At 42.4% G+C, this 21,226-nt stretch overlaps 1 protein-coding gene across 1 annotated transcript in view; it reads right to left on the bottom strand.

The window, feature by feature from the left end:
• The window catches only part of nat8l (N-acetyltransferase 8-like), a 31,484-nt gene extending 13,071 nt beyond the window's left edge, over positions 1 to 18,413 (bottom strand). The window contains exons 1-2 of the mRNA XM_033651725.2: positions 17,569 to 18,413; positions 16,071 to 16,235 (exon numbers count right to left, since the gene is read on the bottom strand). Coding sequence (XP_033507616.1) covers positions 16,071 to 16,235; positions 17,569 to 17,872 — 469 coding nt within the window. The 5' untranslated portion in view covers positions 17,873 to 18,413. The remainder of the gene's footprint in view (positions 1 to 16,070; positions 16,236 to 17,568) is intronic.
• Between the last annotated feature and the right edge of the window lie 2,813 nt (positions 18,414 to 21,226).

Below are 21,226 nucleotides of genomic sequence, written 5' to 3' on the forward strand. Positions count from 1 at the left end.
TTTCACTAATGTCTATGGGGAGTTGGAATTTTTGTATTAACTGTGTCATAATGCTCCCAATGACTGGAAACCACACATAAGAGCATCCTGTTCGCCTAGCTGAGACTTTATAGATTCACCCTGTCTGGCCAAATCAAATTCTGCTATCAGGTATGCAGACACTCGTAGGAAAACTTCAGCAATCCAAAATTTTGTCTCGCTCACTGACTCTGAGGAAATGTAGGTCAGATGACAGTGCAGTTTACTGAGTTTTCCATAAGCGCCAGCCAGACAGCCAGACATTTAAACATTCCCGGCCAACTACTTTCTAACTGTATCAAGTCACTGGACGTCCTGAGGCAGCTGAGGAGCATTGGCGAAATTTTAATGTAAAACTGGTTTATTCAGTGTTTTTATCACTTAAATCAGGGGGGTCTGTTTGTTTTGGAGAGGAGGAGATCTCTGCAGATTATTCAGCTCATGGTAAAAACGTAAACAATAATCACTGAAGGAATCTTACCCGAAAAACAAGCCGAGCACCTAAAAAAAGGCTGAGCTTACATTAGCAGCAGCTCTGCTAGCAGCTCCCCCTGACCTCCGGGTACCAGAGTACCCTCATACAACAGTTTGTATAATATCTTACAATAATGCAACCATAAGGGTTCGTATGATATCTAACGAATCAGCGCCCCACGGCTGACGTTATGTTCTAAAGTTATGTACTTAATTTAAAGTTATGTTGTTTTTGTTTAGAAAAACAAACATAGTGAAAATGTACCTTAAAATAACTCAAAGCTCGCTTGGTTTCACACTGATCCAGACACCGGTCTCCTGGGGGAAAGTCCTGTGTTTGTTTGACCGGTCCACCACCACAACCTAACTCTTAAGAGAGACTCCTTCCTCCTTTACGCCCATTAGCAAACTGGTCATGTGAAGGCAGCCTTTCCAGTAACGTGGGTTATACACAAATTACTGGCTCATGATTACTTGCGATATATACCAATTGTGGTGCATTACTTTTTGTAGGTTTACTTACAAACAGTGCATGAGAACAGCCTGACTGGGTTTCATTACTGGGTCAATTTAAAGGAGGACAAGGAAACATCTGTAGAAAATTTGACTCCTGGTAAAACCCTCCTGAAACTATAAATGCTGAAGGAATCCTGACCTAAAAATAAACCGGCATTGGAGGTTCTTTAACAGTGAAGACAACAACTTTTTTCATTGTGAGTTGAAGCTCCCCAGATTATTGGAAAGTCCTGGTTTTTCTGAACAAAACAAAGTACAGCACTCCGAAGTTCAATGTAAATTTGGTTAACAAAACCTTCTAACCATGAATGCTTTTGATTCAATCGTGAATACTACACAGGAAAATCATCTCTAATTAGCCTAATGTTTGAACATTTCAAGAAACGAAAACACCCTTTATTTTATTGCCAATTCCAGTATGTAAGGGGGATATGACGGTTTCTTCAGTTTCCTCCAACAGCCATGTTCTTACAGTACCTCCCCTCTTGGTCCCCAGATGGCTACTGTTTTCACCCACATGGGCAATTTATGCACTTGCAGAAAACAATGACATTTCTAAAAGTACTTCACCCTTAAAAAAAGGCAATCAATCAGTCATTTCTTGCTGCCATTTGGGAGCCAACAAAGTATGAAGGTAATTATGTGGAGCTTTGATGGATGACTGTTAAAGAGATTGTCTTCGTGACTCAGATTTACAAAGTTGTAAATGGTCAATTGTCTCGTGGCCTTTGTTTATTCTATGGAATGATGTTTCATCATAGGCAGATGCTAAACCTGCAGTGTCAACTCCTGTGGCACTCTGTCTGTATTATTATGCTTGTGTGTGTGTGTGTGTGTGTGTGTGTGTGTGCGTGTGTGTGCATTGGCGTAGGAGGGGGGAATACACTTCCGTAAAGCCCTCCTGACCATCTGTCTGAACTGAGCCTGTGCCAGTAATGAGGACAGCACAGGAAAGCACGCACACCAACTATCCCTCTGCTTATCTCGCCCATCTGACTGTGTATTACTTAACTCTCTGTCTCAAAAATACTTGACATGGGACAATAAACAACACTAGAAAAAAGCTCTCTTTGCCCCTCCTCCCCCTCTGACTCTGCTTTTCTTGTGAAAGCTCAGCAGGGTATATTGACCTCTAAGCTTCCTGACATAACTGCTCAAGGAGCATCGCATCTGCTGAGGCTGATGCTGCTATCAAACTATTAAACTACATGGATTTAGCGAGCTATCATTATTCCTGCCTGGAACCGCACTTCCTGGAGATAGAACAGACACTGAGAGAAATGGAAAGAACAACAGGGAGAGAGAGAGAGTTAGAGGAGGAGGTGTAATCTTATGCTCCGAAAGGCAATATATATAAGATTAAGATGCTCTAGAATTACATAGAGTCTGTACATCTACAACTGAAATGTCATCTTTGATCAAAAATAAGGGGTGCTTTAAGGCATACTGTGTGCTGCATATTGGGTCGCCATTTGGAATCCCAAGACTGACTTGGGAAATGTAAGGCACTTGAAGGATTGACACTCTCTTGGGGCCTCATTATTGAAAAATATCTTACTGCTTGTCCAATCTTAACTTGAGCAGGGCTGTACTTGACTCAGTCAAATCAGACTTGGCTGTTCATTAAAAATTTTCGACGATGTTCAGTGTGACAGCGACATTTATGTAATATAGCAAACAAGCCAACTACGCTAATGACAGATCAGAAGTGTACAGCATTTTTTGCTGACACTAGATACAGTATCAAACAAAAGCCAGAGACTGCATCGCATTATGTTGCTGTGAGCTGTAAATTCACTACTTCTAAGCAAAAACAGAAGATAACGTTGTCTGAGAGCCTTATGGTGCGAAAGAAAAACCAACTGCTCTACTTGAAGCAATCCCAGTTGACTGAGTTGTCTCTGACTGATGATTCAAATCTCCAACTTTCAGGGGACAGCCCTGAACGTAGGTCTCAAAGATAGTAAATATCCTGTATTCCTATTACTGTACAGAAGCAATTCCTACACTCATGACTGTGCCCTATCCTGTCTCAGACCCCCTATCTCATCTCATCTTAAAGAATCCTGACTATAACTGTACATTCGATTCATCAATCGACCCTCCTCTTTTCATGCCTGTATCTATCTTTAGACTGTACACAAGACTTCTTGTATCTTCAATTAGAGTGCACCAGTAGGCTACTCAAGATGAATAAGCCATAATATCAATAGCTCTCACTTGGCACTGGCTAGCGAGCTTTTTATCATGGATTTAAAAAAAAAAAAAAAAAAAAGACAAGTGTTCAATTTTAGCTACAAGGAGTTGAAAGATGAAGGATGTTAAAGACAAATCTGAACCTTCAGTCAACCACTGGCAGAGCCCAATACCTTCTTATAGGCCTCCCCAGAGCCTGACGTAGCACATTGATCAGAATCAAAATTAATGGTCTTAGCAGTCGATATATACCCATTAGTGCATGTTCTGGGAAATTTAAATCGTCATCATATGGCTAAAGTTGCCTTTCGATCATTATATTTTGGAGTTCATTTTGTTTCCCATCTTCATTGTCATTGCCATTGGGGCAGGGTCCAAACCATCCTAATTTAGGATTGCTAACTTGGGAAATTGTTCTGTAATAGTTAAATTCCAGCTCTAAGATACGTTTTATTCCTACGTGCAGTTAGGAAACATGTTTCTGTAATATCAAAAATCCTAAATTACATCATAAATTGTGATTTTAGACACAGGAAGTTACTCTAATTAGGCCCCTGTTTTCCTCACCAGCCATTATAAAACCTCTCCAGGGCGAGGCACTTAACTCCTAACTGCATCTTTGTGTGATACTCTGGAATATGAAATGGATTAATTAAAGCTTTTGAGCCATGCTAGCAGCATGACTCTGGGGATGACCATGTCAATCGGTCGGTCAGTCGGCCCAACACTTTGTTCCAGGCTGAAATATCCCAACAACTGTAGGATGGATTCATTCATGGTCCTCAGAGGGTGAATCCTAATGACTTTGATGATCACCTGACTTTCCCTCTAGCGACACCAGCAGGTTTTATTTGTGGTTTTTAGCGTCATGTCTCAACAACTGATGTAAAGTTTGCCCTGGTGGACAAACTATCCTCAGGACAAATTATACTAACTTTCAATCAAGAGCTGTGATCAGGTCAAAATTTCAGCTTGTCCGATAATTTGGTTTTTCATTATATACCTGCAAAACTAATGAAAGGAGGAGCGAGAGAGGGAGTGACATGCAGCAAAGGGCCACAGGCTGGAGTCGAACCCGGGCCGCTGTGGCAACAGCCTTGTACATGGGGCGCCTGTTCTACCACTAAGCTACCAATGCCCCGCAAGTACTGCTCTTAATCTCATGTTGGTGTCTGTATCAGTAGGGTCATAAGGTGGTTCGTTAATGGTCTTCTCCGTACCAGCGGTGGCGGTAGCTGCAGGTGGTTTTGCTCGTGCTAACATTACATCAGTGGGCTCTTTGCTGCTAGGAGCGGGACTAACGTTAGCTTGTTGCTCCCGGTCTGCATTAGACCTTGTTGACATGTATACAGATATTCTTAAAAAGGGACATTCCCCCCTCCGTACACACTACATAGCAAAACAACTCTGAAAGCTGGCCATCATTAGCTGTTTTCTGCAGTCTTCTCTTATTACGAAGACATTATAGGGTACAGGCGAACGTTATCTTTTACAAAACGACAGAGATCTAATAACCATTAATTCTTTCGATATAAATATCGTTGAACTCACTCAACGTTACCAGTGATGTTCTGGGCATGCGAAAGTTTCCCTTACGCTCCTCACTGACAACAATAGCACTTTCAAAATTGTCCCACCATCTGCTGCTTCAACCGAGCCTGATTCAAAACCGTAGTTTCTGGGAGATCAAATAACACTGGGTGCTGAGGAGGGCTTAGTTTGTTCATTAGGTGGTCCACCAGAGCTAAGTTTAGTGTGAAGTAGTCATTTGACCAAGCAGTGTGGACAAAACATTGACAAACCAGTAATCCACTATTGTTGTAATTGCTCCTGTCGCATACTCATCGCACAAAGCAACAGCTGACACATGTGAATTAAGGAGATGATGTCATTGTGAATGCTTCCCACACATAGTATTAAAAAACTCCATTTGCATGTGGACGAGACGTCAAAACATATAGGAAAATATCTGTTTTCAAAAATATCTTAATACATGTTGACCGGTTGAAATGATGACCACTCTCAGTAAGTTAGCATACTGGCTGATGTTAGCATTTAGCTCAAAGCATCACTGTGTTTAAGTACAGCCTCACAGATACAGAGAGAGTGGGATGAGCAAGACTAGATTTTTCCTCTCTAGATAGACATGACGGGTCCTCTGTCGTAGATAAGGTGTGTTCAGAGTTTGGCAGGTTGTCATAAGAATGAACAATGGGTAGAGATAGTATTCTACCTGTCTGTTGTGGGGGGAAGTATGAGAGTTGCCAAGAATATCAAGATCAAAATGTCCATCCTTACCTCAAGTTGTAATCGTACTGTAAGGTTTTGGAATTGTTGATATCTTTGGACGAAGCTAATTTCTCTCTTTCATATCTTTCCTCCCACTCCCATCTACCTCCATCTCTAGTACTTATACAGTTCAGGAGGGGGAAGCTGTTAGTCCTTCATGTCACCACAAGATTGATTGGAGAGGAAATGAAAAAGCCCAAAAAGACCTCAATATTTTCCTGTTGTGCTTCGAAGCAAGTCACTGAACCCCCTGTTGCTCCAACACAGCAGCTCATTGCTGAAGAGCAGAGCTTAATATAGTATTAATACAGTGCGCCATCCATGTTTAAGTGTGTGTAACTGAGGCTGGAGAGTCGTATGAATGAGTTTACTCACTCAGAAAAAGGAGTTTGAAAAAGAGAGGAAAGGCGGGACAGTGAAGAAGAAGAACAAGTCATTCATCTGTCCTTTCTGAGAGAAAGAGTGAGTGAGCAGAGAAGGAGAGAGGCGAGGCATCTGTGTTAACAGTAATAGTGATGAGCCTGAAAGGATCCATTATTACTGCGAGGGCATGCAAACACGACGGGGGGAGGGAGGACAGAAAATCTACCATTATTACAGAGGGGGAGGGGACCTGAAGAATACAGATGATCTCAAGACAAGAAATAAATCAAGGCAGCGAGTGAAAGAGAGGAAGAGCTCTGGAAATCATTCGTAACGATTCTCACACAAGCAAAAATATGATTGCGGTATTCTTAATGTGACAGATCTAATTTCTTTAACTACTTCACAAGGATATTATGGCTCTGTGCATGTGTGTGGGAGTGTTAAATACCGGCTGATGTTGTGATATGAACCCCGTATAAGAGCCGAAAAATCGCACACACACACACTCACACACACACACAGGGATAGTTTTATGGTGTCTAACGAGATTATTCTCTTTTCCTTCAGATGAAACCTAGAGGCCTAATTCATTCGATAGGCGTTCAGTCTAGACGCCGCCTCACTGAGCTGTCGTTGACTTCTCTGTCTCGAGCACCCTGTGGGTGTAAGCCTTGACGAAAGCTCATAAGTGGCTTGACTCTGTCCTCTGTGTTTAGTGGTCTACTATTAATTAACCAGTGAATTTATGTTTTTTTATGTGTTATTTTATATGTCTCCACAGCATGTGAATCATTGCTGCAGGGCACATTAAGCACCAGTGATTTATGTTTCAGGAGCTGAAACTGTTGCATCATTGCATGATTAATCTGACTCTACCAGCCATTAAACAGCAAGTAGGCATTGCTGCTAGTGGTGATATTTCCAGTAGTATACATGTGATGCAACACTGGGTTATAATAGAGCACTCATTTCTATCCCAACAATCAATTTTTACCACATAGTTTGTGTCTTGTGTTGTAAAAGAGACACATATAATATGCTTTGACTGTCACATGGCCTCCTATAGGACCAGAAGCAGCTTTGTAATGGGTAAGTTCGGTATATTTCAACCTGGACCCTATTTTCCCATGTTTTTGTTTGACTAATGAGAACAACAGTTTATTAAATCGGTCCAGTATCGAGCGAGAGGGCTACTGGACCAATTTAAAAAACTGTTGTTGCTGTTAGTCACTTTGACACAAAAACATGGGGAAAGAGTGTCCAGGTTGAAAATGCCAAACACACCCTTTAATATATTCATGCCCCAAAAGCCTCGATGGATGCTTTAGCTTCACAGCATCTAGACAGGCAGCTGCAGCCCGTGGGTAAGGAGTGAACAAGGATCCGCTACTACAAGAGAAAAGCATAGATTCAGGTTATTTTGATGTACACACGCACCCTGCCTCATGCCTTTCCACAAACACACGCACATACACACACATACACACCTCAGGTCAGAGAGCATGCAGAGAGTATGGATTAGCCTGTCATGTGTAACCCCGCGCATCAGCAGTTTCTTCTTCCGTCACGGACAAATGAGGATGAACGGAGGTGACCGTCAGACACAGGACACACTCTCCAGATGTGCACACAAACACACAACCGTGCAATTACAGAAAATGAATAATTAATGTGTGTTAAAGCCTGGATACAGTTGAAGAGGCCTTGACCAACAGCTTGGCCTTTAAGCTAAATCCAGTGTGCAGGGGAGAGTGATGCATTGACCTGCGTGGTGTCACACTTAACTCACACACCATGCACCCTTTCCTGTTACATCTCCATTAGCTCAGAGGAACTCATCATCTTTTGGTTTTACTACCTTCCTACCCATCAGCGCATCCACACGTTTGTCTGTATGCAAGCATGCAGCTACATGTGCACATTTTACACACATGCTACACTCTACTGTGTGTATGCCATTGCTCACATGACTGCTCCCACTACAGCCTGAGCCCCTCCCTCCCCCGCCTTTACACCAACCTGCAAAATGTGACTCTAACCTATTACACCCGGACCGACTTCTGCTGCTCCTGTGTAAATCAGGACCAAGCTCATTTGGCTCAAACTGCAGAAATCACTTTTAATCTATATAGCTCACAAGAAGTCATCACACACCTATCAATAGCAGGCTTTAGATTGCTTGTTCTGCCGTGATCAAGCGCTGTGATTGGTCACCAGAGATAGTGAGAAAATGCACAATGCTGCAATTAATGAAGCTGCAGTTGACACGTCATCTACTCTTTGCAGTGACTGTCTTTGTTCAGTATTGATTTTAGCAGATTGTGAAACAAAAGGGTAGTGAGACTGCAATGCATTATTAATGAGTGGCTCTGCTTCCTCAAAATGCCGAACAGATGACAAAGATACACGTGTTCATGTACCAGAAGCGTACAGCTGAAGTTATGGACTAGTGACTTCTCCAATTTCTCAGTATGTTCAGGCTGAGAACAGCAGAGTCAGCCTGTGACGTAAAGGGCAACATGGCTAACATTGTGACAGGCTGGGAATTTAATGGCTTAATACCTGACCTACTGAAAAAATTAGTCAGAGACAAAAAAAAAAAAAAAAAAAACGTGGGGAAATAGGGTCCAGGTTGAATATTAACAAAGTTTGAATTTGGAGTGGTGATCATCGAGAATTATGTGCATCAACTATCAGGGAATTAATAATTCAGCTTTAATCTATTGTTGCGTATTAGCCTCATGGTTAAAGGAATAGTTTGGCATTTTGGGAAAAACCCTTATTCACTCTCTGCCAGAGAGTTAGAGAGAGCCAGGCTCGCTGTTTCCCCTGGTGATGTAATTGTCTGCTGCCACTGATAAATGAACGAAAGGATAGTAAATTACATTTTTCTACCTTTCTTTCAGGTTTATGAAAGACACTGAAGGCTGTTTCCTTGGCTGGGAGGAAGCATCACTTCCTCTGTACCAGGATGATGGATAACCCAGTTGGCCACTGCAGCACCTCCTCTGCACCTTCGGCGCAGATGAGAAATAGAGAGGAAGAGGAGGAGAAGGAGCGATACAGGTGGGAGACAGAGAAAAAATGCTTTGGCTCAAACTGCAACAGGAGGGAGGGACAGGAGAGGAAAGAATAGAAAGAAGGATGCTTTATTAATCTGAGGCGCTGAGGAGTCAGAAATATACCCAGGAGATCCCTTTGTCTGTGTGCTAACAAGCAAACTGTTTATTTCTCACACACACACACGAAATATATCATGTAGCTGAGGAACACACTCCTCCCCCAGATGCCCCCATTTTCTATCCAGCTCCCTTCCTTCACACGTTCTCCCTCTCCCTCTGTCTGACTGCCTCTTCTGTCGTTCAGAGCTAAAATAAGCACAGCAGGTACCGGTGGAGGAAGCTCAACACACACACACACACACACACACACACACACACACACACAGAGCCACAATGAGCCTGACCGACAGGTTTTTATAATGTCTCCTGCATTGATGAGACCCTGCAGTGGTCATGAAGCCTCATTAAACAGCCAGTATTACTGAGTGGGTATCTCTTACAGCCAGGGAGGATTTGGCTCAGTGTGTCGCCCTCATTATATTAAATTCACTTTTTAGGCATTAAACTGCTTCAGAGTGACCTATAGTGATCGAGCAAGTAAAGAGTGTGAGGGAGGGAGGTACGTAGTCCGCCTGCTGCTTGAACATGAGAGGAAACCTTTCTGTGTTTACAGCTGATTTGCAGAAAAGCTGTTTAAAATACGACCGGCTTTCGGCGTCCTTTTGGCCCTCTGGGATTAGTTGACGGAGAGTTGCAGTAATGTTAGCTGTAATTCATAAACATCCATTTCCTGTGAGATAACTGAACAACACTATTTGACGAGATAGGTGCTGACATGAACCAGACCCTCAATACGAAGAGAATCACTGGTGCAAGTTAGTACAACCGAGAAAGTGCCATAAGCGATCACATTCACAAAGCTGGTGTTTGTTGCTCTTGCCTAGAAAGTGTCTGCATAAGAGGTAGACTTAAAGGGACAGTTCACCCCCAAATCAAAAACACATGTTTTATCTCTTACCTGTAGAGCTATTTATATTTATCAGTCTAGATTGTTTTGGTGTGAGTTGCCGAGTGTTGGAGATATCAGCCGTAGAGATGTCTGCCTTCTCTCCAGAATAATGGAACTAGATGGCACTCGGCTTGTGGTGCTCAAAGTGCAAAAAAATACATTTGAAAAACTCAACAGCAATGTCTCTTTACAGAAATCATGACCGAGTTACTTAGGATAACCCACAGACCTTGTTGTGAGCAGTTTCATGTAGGAACTATTTTCTTTCTATGTAACTTCACCCACCAACTGTATCACCATGCAGAAGAAAGCATGCATCTACTGCTAACTCACCTAGCACCACTGAGCTCATTACAGCTCAGCCAACCAGGATGCTATTACTGTTAACATTTCGTGCTGTCACAAGCATGAGCCTCTTGTCCTTGAGGAGATATTTGCTTCCTTAGGGCCCGGTATTGATACTCCGTACCTTTAAGGTATGAACCTTAGTAACCAGAGTGGTACCAAGTGGTATTGAAACTTCTCCAGTCAAACGATACCTGAATTCAAGACAAAGGTCTAGAAAAAATGACTATTTGTATGGTTTTGCTTGCAGCCAATCACAGCAAGCATTCATTTTAATGCTACGTGTGATTGGTCCACTACTGCTGTAGCTACAATCCATACAGTCTGTGGTACAGTGATGTTGAGCACAGTGTATTTGCAGAGTTGGCAGTTCAGCATGCTGAGCATTCGAAAGTAATTGTAGTAAATAATCAAATGCTTCTGTTCACATGACAAGTGTTGAATGAAGCAGAAAAAAATATCAGATGAAGCACTCTATTGGTATTGGTATTTCTTTTAGGGTACTTCTTAAACAATACCAGTACCCTATGCTCACTTCTGTGCAGTGAAGCAGTTGCGGGTTGTAGTTCGGTAAAAAGAAAATAGTTCCTACATTAAAGAGCTCACAAGAAGGTCCAACACTCAGCAACTCACACCAAAATAATCTAAACTGATAAACAGCACTACAGGTAAGGTAAAAAAGATAAGGTAAAATATGGATTTGGGATGTTGGGATGGACTGTTGTCCCTTTAAATATTTGAGTTGCTTACTGATGCGCAGGAAGGTCGGGAAAAAAGTGGTAGCTTGGTAGCCCAAGACATCTAGCATGTTCATTAGTGTGCACAAAACCAAAATCCTTAGATTTTTTTCTCATAAATATGCTCTTAGGTTATATGTGGGAATTAAATGTTGAATTAGAAACTGAAATATGATATATATTTCTATACACAACAAAACTGCAACGAACCAAACAAGTCATGTTTTGTCAGCACAATTGACTCCATTTCAACAGATGGAGTCAAGTTTGGCACACAGGCAACCCAAAGACAAGCATCTTATTTGGCTTCGATCACCACAGTGTGTATAGGCTGATCAGCCGAATTTAGTGAAGTTCTTTACACAGCCAGCCGCTGCCAAATGCAACACAAGCTGTGGTTTTCTTACAAGTAGTTCCACTAGTTTCAATATGACTCAGTACTAGTTTAAGTGTGACAAAATCAGATTTTTCTTTAAAGGTCTGTCTGAATCATGCGCCCATTTATCTGATGACACATCCACATGGATAAATATAAGTGCAAATTATTGTTCAGTGCAAAAGTGCTAAGAGATTAGATGAGTGCTGTACGAGGAGGAGACAGTTTTCTCTGAGATAAATACTTTCAGTCAATTAAAGTATTTCATCTTCTTTCACAGTTTCTTTCAGCAAAGGCACTGTAGCTGTTAACAGACCATTGGTGGACATATTGATTACCACATTGAGTCATTATTGGTTTATCGCATCAAAGGAAAGACAGTTGGATGAATGAAGGAGAAGTCGGAGTGTACAAAGAGATTTGTGCCAGCAGATGTTGTATTTTAATTGGGTTAATTAGCTTTTATTGAACTGTTCAATCTGAATAATGGACTTTTAGAAATGAAGAGTTGTACTAAATCTCACTTGCAAGCACTTACATTTCATTTCAAACTGAGCGTTACAAAATTAAATTCAATAAGGATCAATGTCCGCACAAAGCCATGTCAGAAAACTAGCTTTTATCTCTTTTTGTACAGCCGTATATATTTATACCACCAGCCATTGTTCCCTCACTGTGCTTTATGGCCCCTCTGCCTACACACACACACAATCACACACACACACTTTATTATGTGACAAATGAAAGAGGTGACATCTGGCCTTAAGTAGCAGCAGAGTGAGTGATCACAACACACACACACACAGAGGAGATAAGAGTATTGATTGGTGTAGTTGTTCCATGTGTACAGGGATATGTGGCTCCAATCAGCTCAGTTAGTCTTCCTCTATTATCCACGCAGTGCCTGGTCAGTGTCCACTTATTAAGGTTTATTCAATTCACAAAAACAAAATGTAAAGAGTGGATAACTGAGGGAATGTATTCCCCCTTTCTACCCCTTCCTCTCTGTCTTAAAAGGCCCAGTGTGTAGGATTTAGGGGGATACATTGGCAGAAATGGAATATAACATAATAAGTATGTTTTCTTTGGTGTTTAATCACCTAAAAATAAGAATCGTTTTGTTTTCGATAACTTCTAATTTACCTTAACCTTCGTAGTTAATTGCCCCTCTGTAATGAGAGCATTGGAAAAACACTGATTTCTTAACGTGAAACTGCTTTAATCAGTGTTTTTAATGGTTGTTTTGGAGAGGAAGAGACCTCTGCGCATAATTCGACTCCCTGTAAAAACCTCCTTAACCTCTGTGATATTCCAGTTGATCATCTATCACACCAAGACATCTAACACTGTTTAGAAACTATGTTTTAGATGAAGCCTCAAGCGTTTCATGCCATCAAAGACACACACACAAACATCTTACACACAGTCCTCAAGTTGCCTCCTTTCAAAAGCTTTTTCAGACACAAACTCCCAAATGTTCCCTCTCATACCCACACCTCCCACCTGGAACAGACATTAACCGGTCATTATTGTTTCTATTATACTGAGGTGTCGACTCAAGTCACAAATTCAATGACTTTAGACTTGATAAAATGTAAAAAAAAAAAAAAAAGACTTGCAACTCGACTAGGATTGAAACACCAATGACTCTTGACTTCACTTTTACTTCAGCGTCTTGACTTTAAAATTACTTCATACATTCCCCCAAGCCCCAAAATTACAAAGTATGTTATTTAAAAAGTGGGGTACGTGTCAATTAATTTCACTTCAATTTCCCTTCAATTTATTTGTGGTTTTTGTACATTTAACTGATTATCACCTTGTTGTTAAATGGCATTACATTTGGAGAAAAGTGCATTTGACTTGTTTGGGACTCGAAACTCAAAGTTTAGGACTTGCCTGTCTTGACTTGGGACTTGAGTGCAAAGACTTGAGACCTGTTATGCTCATCTTAAATGTTATCCGTATTTACTTTTCATCCTCAGCCTGCCCTCAGTATTACAGAGATAATTCCTTTCCATTTCAAGTCAATTTCCAACTTGTTTGACTTGTTCCTACAGTATGCCTAAACAGTGTTCATACTGGACGCTGTGATCTGAGATTGTGTTTGCAGCTCTGCTTGTTTGACAGATGAGCAAACACAACCAAACATATTGTTTCAGTGCAGTTTAGATGATTCACTTCATTCTAGCTCTGCAGTACGAGACTGATTTTCAACCTCGCGTTCAGGAATGTCACTCTTACACGTTTCCTTTGAATCAGTCGTCTTGTTTTATTAGTGCTAGCAAGCTAACAAATGGCAAAAAGATTTCCTGGTTGATTTTGGAGCTCCCATTGGTTCTCCAATTGACAAATTAAAAGCTTAAAATCCAGGAAAGCTCAGTTTCAAATATTCTCACTACATTAAATATTCATGTCTAAAAATCAAAGTTAAAGTTTTGGGGAAAAATCCTTTGATATTATTTATTAAAGAGTAAGTTTGGTATTTTTCAGCCTGGACCCTATTTTCCCATGTTTTTGTGTCTATATGACCAATGGGAACAACAATTTTTTAAAAATGGTCCAGTATTGAATGAGAATGCTGCAGCCAGCACCTGCGAAACAGGCTGTAATGTAACCACTTGAGGCATGTTGACACCGTCAATGTACGTCCACTTAAAGTGCTTGTTTTTGCCACTGACAGGCTCAAATTGTGACAACATTCTAAAGAGGATCCCTACAGTGATAGACCTTTTTGTTTGAGAATAAGATCCTTTTTATTTAACCAGGGACACACCCAGAATTACCATCACCAAACCCACCAGACTCTATTTAAATAAACAGTAATTTTATCATTGTCAATCAAACTTAATTCAAAGCTGACAGACACAAAATGAAACTCACAAAAAATGTCTTGGTTTGTCTTACCACTGTTCCAACAATCATCAACTCTGGTGTGGTTAAAATAAACCCTTAATTCACTCAGTTAGATGTGAAAATATGCTGCCTCTATACACACTAAAATCACTGTTTATTTAAATGGAGTCTGGTGGGGTTTGACATTAGCAACTTCAGGGCTGTTTCTGGTTAAACAAAAAGGATCTTACTCTTAAACAGAAAGGTCTATCTCTGTAGGGATCCTTCCCATAATGTTGTCAGACTGCAACAACAATCTGAGCCTGTCAGTGGCAAAAAAAAATACTTTTAGTGGTCGTACATTGACATTGTGAACATGCCCCAAATGGTCTGTTTCATTGCTGCCGGCTGTGGCCAATTTAAGAAACTGTTGTCTCCATTAGTCACTTAAACACAAAAACATGGAAAATTAGGGTCCAAGTTGGGAAAAAAATGGAGTAACCCTTCAACAGTTGAAGTCAAAAGTCAAAAACTCAGCTTGGTCAGGTTTGATTGGTTCAGTTATCAACATAAGACTCCTCAACTGTCATCAGATTTTGATCCAAATGCTGCTAAATTCTAAATGGCACATGGAAGTACATGACATCACTTTTCCAACTGAGCCCCGCCCACTTCAAACCAGAGAGAAGTGCACAAAAAAACAAAGTAGAGATCCCCCGAGTAAAATACCAAAAACTGTTCTAACTTTGGAAGAAAATATTGTGTTCATGGGGGACGCCATCACTGAGAATAAAGAGCTGATGGAGATAATATGTCTCCAGGGCCTTTAAGTGTTGCACTCCGCACATTGTCACACACTCCCACATGTTACATGCCATTCTGTACACACTTCACACACACTACAACAAATGACAGAGACATGAGAGGTGCCTCTCCATCAGGACTGCACGTTGGTGCCCAGGTGTCCGTCCCCGTGGGCCCATTCAGTTCACATGGATATAATCATTAGCATTGTCCAAGAGCAGTGGTGCCTGACCCCCTCTAAACCATCTCGGCCCTGCAGCAATAATGGGAATGCTAAATTGCAATTGTGCATGCAGTGGATTACCAGGCCGGAGGGCACACTGTCAGAAAGAAAGAGACAATGGGAGGGCAATTGACTGGCTTAACTAACACCTGCTTTTTATATCGGCCACGTGGTTTGGGTTAACAGGGGATAAATGTGCCCAAGAAGTCACAGGGGCAGTGTGTTTTTGGTTCGCTCACACCCAAAACTTGACTCCTGGAGGGAATGATTAGTTTGAGCTGACACTAGAGGTGGATTGATTTTCCCAATTAGAAGCTTTAGTGGAGGAAATGAGCCTTGCCGACACCGAGCGTACTGCAGAAAGTGTATCAGCAGTTTCCCCCACGCGATCAATAGCCCCCCTCCTTGGCCGTGACCAAGTGGAGCTCAGAGAGGAAGCAAGTGGGGGGAAGGAGAGGAGAAAGAGATGAGGAGGAGGAGGGGTGGGAAAGGAGGGTGCAAGAGAAGGGAAGCAAAGAGAGAACCTGCATATTTGATGAGTTGCCTCTGGATTGCCTGAAGACTCTCAGCTAGTTTCACAGTTTCAAGTATGTGTAAGTCATACTGCCTTTCATGTAGTTATTCAGGGTGTTTGTCTTTTATCCTTCCAGCTGCAGCAAAGTCAGGCCGTAACTTTTTAAAGCAGGAATGACTGCTTTTATACCTTATACCTTCCTTTATAAAATCAGCACTGGTGGAGGAGCATTGCCAACTGACAAAGTAGACAATGTGAATTTATCTCATTATTAGCAAGAACAGCTGCGTTTCTCCCTCGTCTTACCTGTGGGTCTCATGTAATACGCCTCTATGTCAGCCATGTCCGTGTGCAGAGCACGGTCCAGATAACTGTGGATAACTTTCCTGCTGTAGTAGTAGCGCGCACCCATGAGAATGAGGGGCGTGCAGCAGGTCAGCGTGACGGATTTGGTCACGAAAAAGCACATTACTATGGAGAAATGGAAGAAAAATAAACGAAACCTGTCAGAAAAGAGAATCACATGTTTGATTTTGGCGGAATTTGACCCCACACAGACACAGAAACAAAAGAGCAGAGGTAACATGACATCTTGTAAGCATCAATAAGTGAAGCATCAAATTCTGTCACAATATGAACATTTTCAAAGAGAGACACAAAATGGCAAAGCAGCATTCATCAAACTGTGAAGTAAGGCACATCAGGAGCATGAAATCTGACAGGGTAAAACTTTCAGTACATGTTAGTGTTGAATTCATCAAACCAGTTCAGGCCATACTGGAGTAATTAGTCGGATGTGACGCTGGGGGGCGCACAGTGAAACACAAACAAGCAGGCTGGATGCTGCATAGCATGTTGTTGCGTGGCATGCAATAACCTAGTAGTTAGTTTACTCCACTGCACCCCAGCGTGGTGTCAAACAGCAGCGCGGTAATGTAGAGGGTAGTGACTTGATGGAGCATTGTAACTTTCAATATCATCAGAGACCGCACTGAAATAGAATTTGTTTGGGGGTGTTTACAGGCAGGACTTTAATAATGTGTGCCTTGCAGCCAAATTAACATAGCAGGCTACTTTTTCATGCCAAAACCAAAACAATATTTTCAGAATTTAACAGATTGTTAGATTTTGACGTGCGTAACGCCGCCGGTCACGATACATAAGGCGTTAATCTGCGCCGGCAACATCAACAAAAGCCAAACGAGATCAGTGCATGACTGGCGCATTGGCTGCTGTGCAGAGGCGGAGGGGGGAGCGCGCACACGCACCGCGGGGGATTTTAATGTGTGTGTATTGGAGGGGGTGCTCGGGGGAGCGCTTTTTATGTGGGTATACGTGCGCGCACCCCGTGGGCCAATCCTCAAATTCATTCACTCATTCATTCACGGCACCGGCATGTCATCACATCATCAAGCAGGCCCGCCGGTTATACACGTGCATCATGCGCCTGGCCATGCCTATTGTTGCATGATGAGCAACATGCCGGTGTGTGCCGGCGGAAAGGGAGCCGCGTCGGCACACTGTGGCGCTGCAACAGATTTTAACTTCACTGTGCATCGCCTACAGGGCCGGCTTGTGCTGAGAGATGTGAGGGATTTAAGACAACCTCTTTAAATAAATCAAACTGCAAACACCAAGAGAAAGCGCTGAGATATTATCCTACAATGCGATGTGCTCTTGGACATAAATCCTGGATGTTAGGGATAATGGTGAAGTTGTCTTTAGGGTTAGAAAAGTGTGTCTGAGAGCTAACATAGGAATAAGTAATCCGGGATGCAATATGCAAGGTAATGGTGGTACTTACCTGTCAGAAGAGCATATAAAAACTGGGTCTTGGGCTGCTGCCTGAGCCCCCTAAACGCCGTATTGGGTATCCTCTCCATAATACCCTCGTAAAAGATGCGCCGCACCTCCTCTTGATCCCCGCGCTCGAACTCGCGGATAAAAACCGCATCTTTCCTCACATCCTTGGCTTCGGCGGGGTTCAGAGCCGCGCTGGACGGAGGAGAGCTCCACATGATCGACTCTTTTTTGGTCCCAGGTATAGCATCGTGTTCGTCCGCAACAATTTTAGTCTCGCAAACCATTTTGGGAGACGAAAAATGCATGCAACTGGCCGCAAAAACAACTACAGTTCGGAAAAAAGGGGGGAAGAATGAGAGTGAAAATGGATGATGGCGTGAGATTTTCTTAAAAAACAGAGAAACGATGAGGGGGATAAGACGAAGGGGGATGTTCTGCTGCAACCCTGAGCGTTTCTGACGACCAAGACTTGCCGGTGTGATTCAAGCAGTATTTATAAGCGGGCAGGGCGGGTAGATTCAGGTTCAGGGGTTGGGGTGGTCCTCTCGCTGCACAGATTGGTGGAAACGATGCGCCGTTAAATGCTGATGGACGAGGGAGGAGGGAGAGGCAGACACAGCCGCTCTCTCTCTCCGCATCTGACCAGGCTCGTGTGTATTTTGAGGATGTGGGCCCATGAGAAGGGGGTGTGATAGTGAGATTGCGTAGAGGGGTTGTTTCTGAAACAGGTTTGTCTTCATAATGTCGTGGAGGAGCCCCGGTTTGTTGAGATACCATGGCTAGAAAGGATGCGGTACGCAGCACAAAAGCGCAAGGTAAAGCGGGGGCGATGCGTCAAACAGGAGGAAATAACAGGGCGAGTGCAGCTTAGAAAAAGCTCTTAGGCTGTCTATAAATAAAAACTGGAGCTTAAAATAAGTCATGTTTTAGGGTTATGATTAAATCTGAGGTGAACATAGTTAGATTATCGCCTTGGACTGTGTCTGAGGCGCCAGATCAGTGGACATCTCCGTTGTTGCGCAGATAAACTGGCTACTGTGGGGATGAGGGAATGACAAAGATCCTGATGTGAGACACACAGGCTCATATCCTGATATGAATCGACATTAAAGGGACACCATAAAAGCCTTAAATTCAGCTGGTAGTCGCCCTTATGTGTGCACCACCTCCTCTGCCTGTTGACTGACAGCTCTGCTGCACTGCAGTGATTCCTCCACGGCTTCCCTTCGCTTTGTCACCCTGCTGCTGTCATACATCAGTCTTAACACGGAGATTATATCTCGCCTTGCTGCGCAATTGAAACCTCCCATTAGCGCATCTGTTAGCGACTTGCACTGTTCCCTAAGCACCATGCAGCGACGACAATACCGGCTTTACGCACGACTGTGGCGGCAGCGGTGGCGGTAGTGATGATGACGATGCTCGATCCGGCCCTTTGTTGTCCCCCGACACTCCCTGTAATTAACCGTGACTGTTATTATACAGTCAAGCTTTCATGAACAAAAGTGCTGCCATGATTTGCGCGTACTTTTATTTTGACAGCTTTAGTATAATGATGAGGGGATGACGGAGGCTTAGTTGACATTTCGAGTAGTTTCTCCAACCGTCAAAGGTGAGGAAGATGGTAATAATATGAACTTATAGGATGCTATAGGCTAGTTAAGTATAAAATAAAGTCTGCAGCGCGTTATTGCGCATCACTGCCACGCGGTATTATACTCAAACGAATATTATGCAACACAGTTTAACTTGGCACCGTAGGTAAGGAAACTAGAGTTAGTATTTTCACTGAGGAGGAGATGAAGATGTGTTTTGTCTGTAAGCTCTTTGTGGCAGTGTGCAGCCTCACAGTCGCATATGTAAAGCAGCAGAACTAGTTTGAACTGGATCATCGCGGGGCAACCTGCTATTGATAAGGCTGCATCCACCCCCACTCCCTCCTCCTTAAGGTATCCCCCCTCCCCCCTCCTCCTTGCATGGAGCCGCCGGGAGAGGAGGAGGAGGATGAGTAGGAGGGCTGGCTGATAACCCGCAGAGTTAAAAAGTCCTCACACACTCTGCTCAGCCTGGACATTTCCCCTCTACAGAAAAAAAAATGCGTCGAAAGATGGGTGTCTTCGCATCAGCACCTGCTCTGCAGCGGATCTCACCATGCCGACCGGGTGGAGGATGCTCTGAGCATGCGCAGTGTTCCTTTTTGGTTGACTCCTGACAGTGCAGCCTTCAAGTGCCGTCGGTAATGTCGCAACCATGAAATGAGAGATCACAAACGGCAAAGTTGTGAGCACATCTAATTTTTGAGGATGAAGGAGCAAATGTTGGAAAACAATAATTCATGAAATGCTCCCTAATGAAACAATCAAACACATCCTTATGATATCTACAAATGCTATCCTCTCTATTTTCACTGCAGTAGCAAGTCTGTGCCATGATTTAGAGGATAATACAGCATCCACCAAAACATTATTCTGTCCCATAGTTTTATTTCCATCTTCAGACACAGCTCCACATCAACAACAAAGAACACAATTGAGTGATATATGAATAAAACACAAGGAAAAAACCCTATAGTGGAGGTTGATGGATTTTGCGCATGTCTCTGTGAGAATGTATAAACAGTCTCTGGTTGGGCCTTGTGTTCAAACTGTGCAGTTATAATTGTGATATGTTTTCAGACCTGTAATGAGAGCAGTGGGTGTTTGGAAGTATGCTGTGATTTTGACAGACTGGAGAGGGTGAAGTGAAGCGGACTGAGGCTGCTTAATGCTTGAATATGAATACATACCGCTCTTATTGATACTGAAGGGTTTCCATCGATTGGTTACAAGGGATTTATGGATGATAAGGATGCCGTAAAAAGTTGGGCTTAAGTACTGCGTTGGCAGTCGTCACTTTTGGAGAAAGTGGTGGTATTTGAGCTGGCACTGTCCATTGTGTATACCAAGATGGTGACGTTCAGTAGCGACAAGGGCTGCATCCAAATTTCCATACTAAAGTCACTCTTGAGAACTGGGACAAAACCTTACATTTTTGGGTTCAATTAGGTTGAGAAATTATATTTAAAAGGTGATCCCAGTGATTTATTTTTTTCTTTAGTAACGTATATGATGGATGTCAGAGGTAAGATCTGACAGAGTTGACATCTCAAGAAGTTGACAACAACTTACATATTTATGAATTTCATAGCAGTTGTCATGAGGAGCCATTTTGATTTTCAGAGTTGCTAAGATATCTATAAATGTCCATCAAAATACTAATTTTTAAACCATAATTCTTGTTTAGGTTTGACCTGTTATGGTTGAGACAAATCTGATAGCAATATTATTTAATAAATTTATTAAAAAATAGAAAGCTTACCAGTACTTGAGCAGCAGTCCCACCCTTTTGGAAACAGGAAGTGAGACAGGAGTCTTTAGGGTACAGCTTACTACCTTTATACCTGATTAAATGATGTTTTTGTAGAAATCTGACAGGGTTGACAAAGACCTGGGACACATCTATAAAGGACAAAAAATATATCTAACAACAAAGATGATTATAGCAGTACATTTATACACCAATGTTTCAAGTACAGTACAGGCCAAAAGTTTGGACACACCTTCTCATTCAATGCGTTTTCTTTATTTTCATGACTATTTACATTGTAGATTCTCACTGAA

Source organism: Epinephelus lanceolatus, chromosome 22, assembly GCF_041903045.1.
Source record: "Epinephelus lanceolatus isolate andai-2023 chromosome 22, ASM4190304v1, whole genome shotgun sequence".
Lineage (NCBI taxonomy): Eukaryota > Metazoa > Chordata > Actinopteri > Perciformes > Serranidae > Epinephelus > Epinephelus lanceolatus.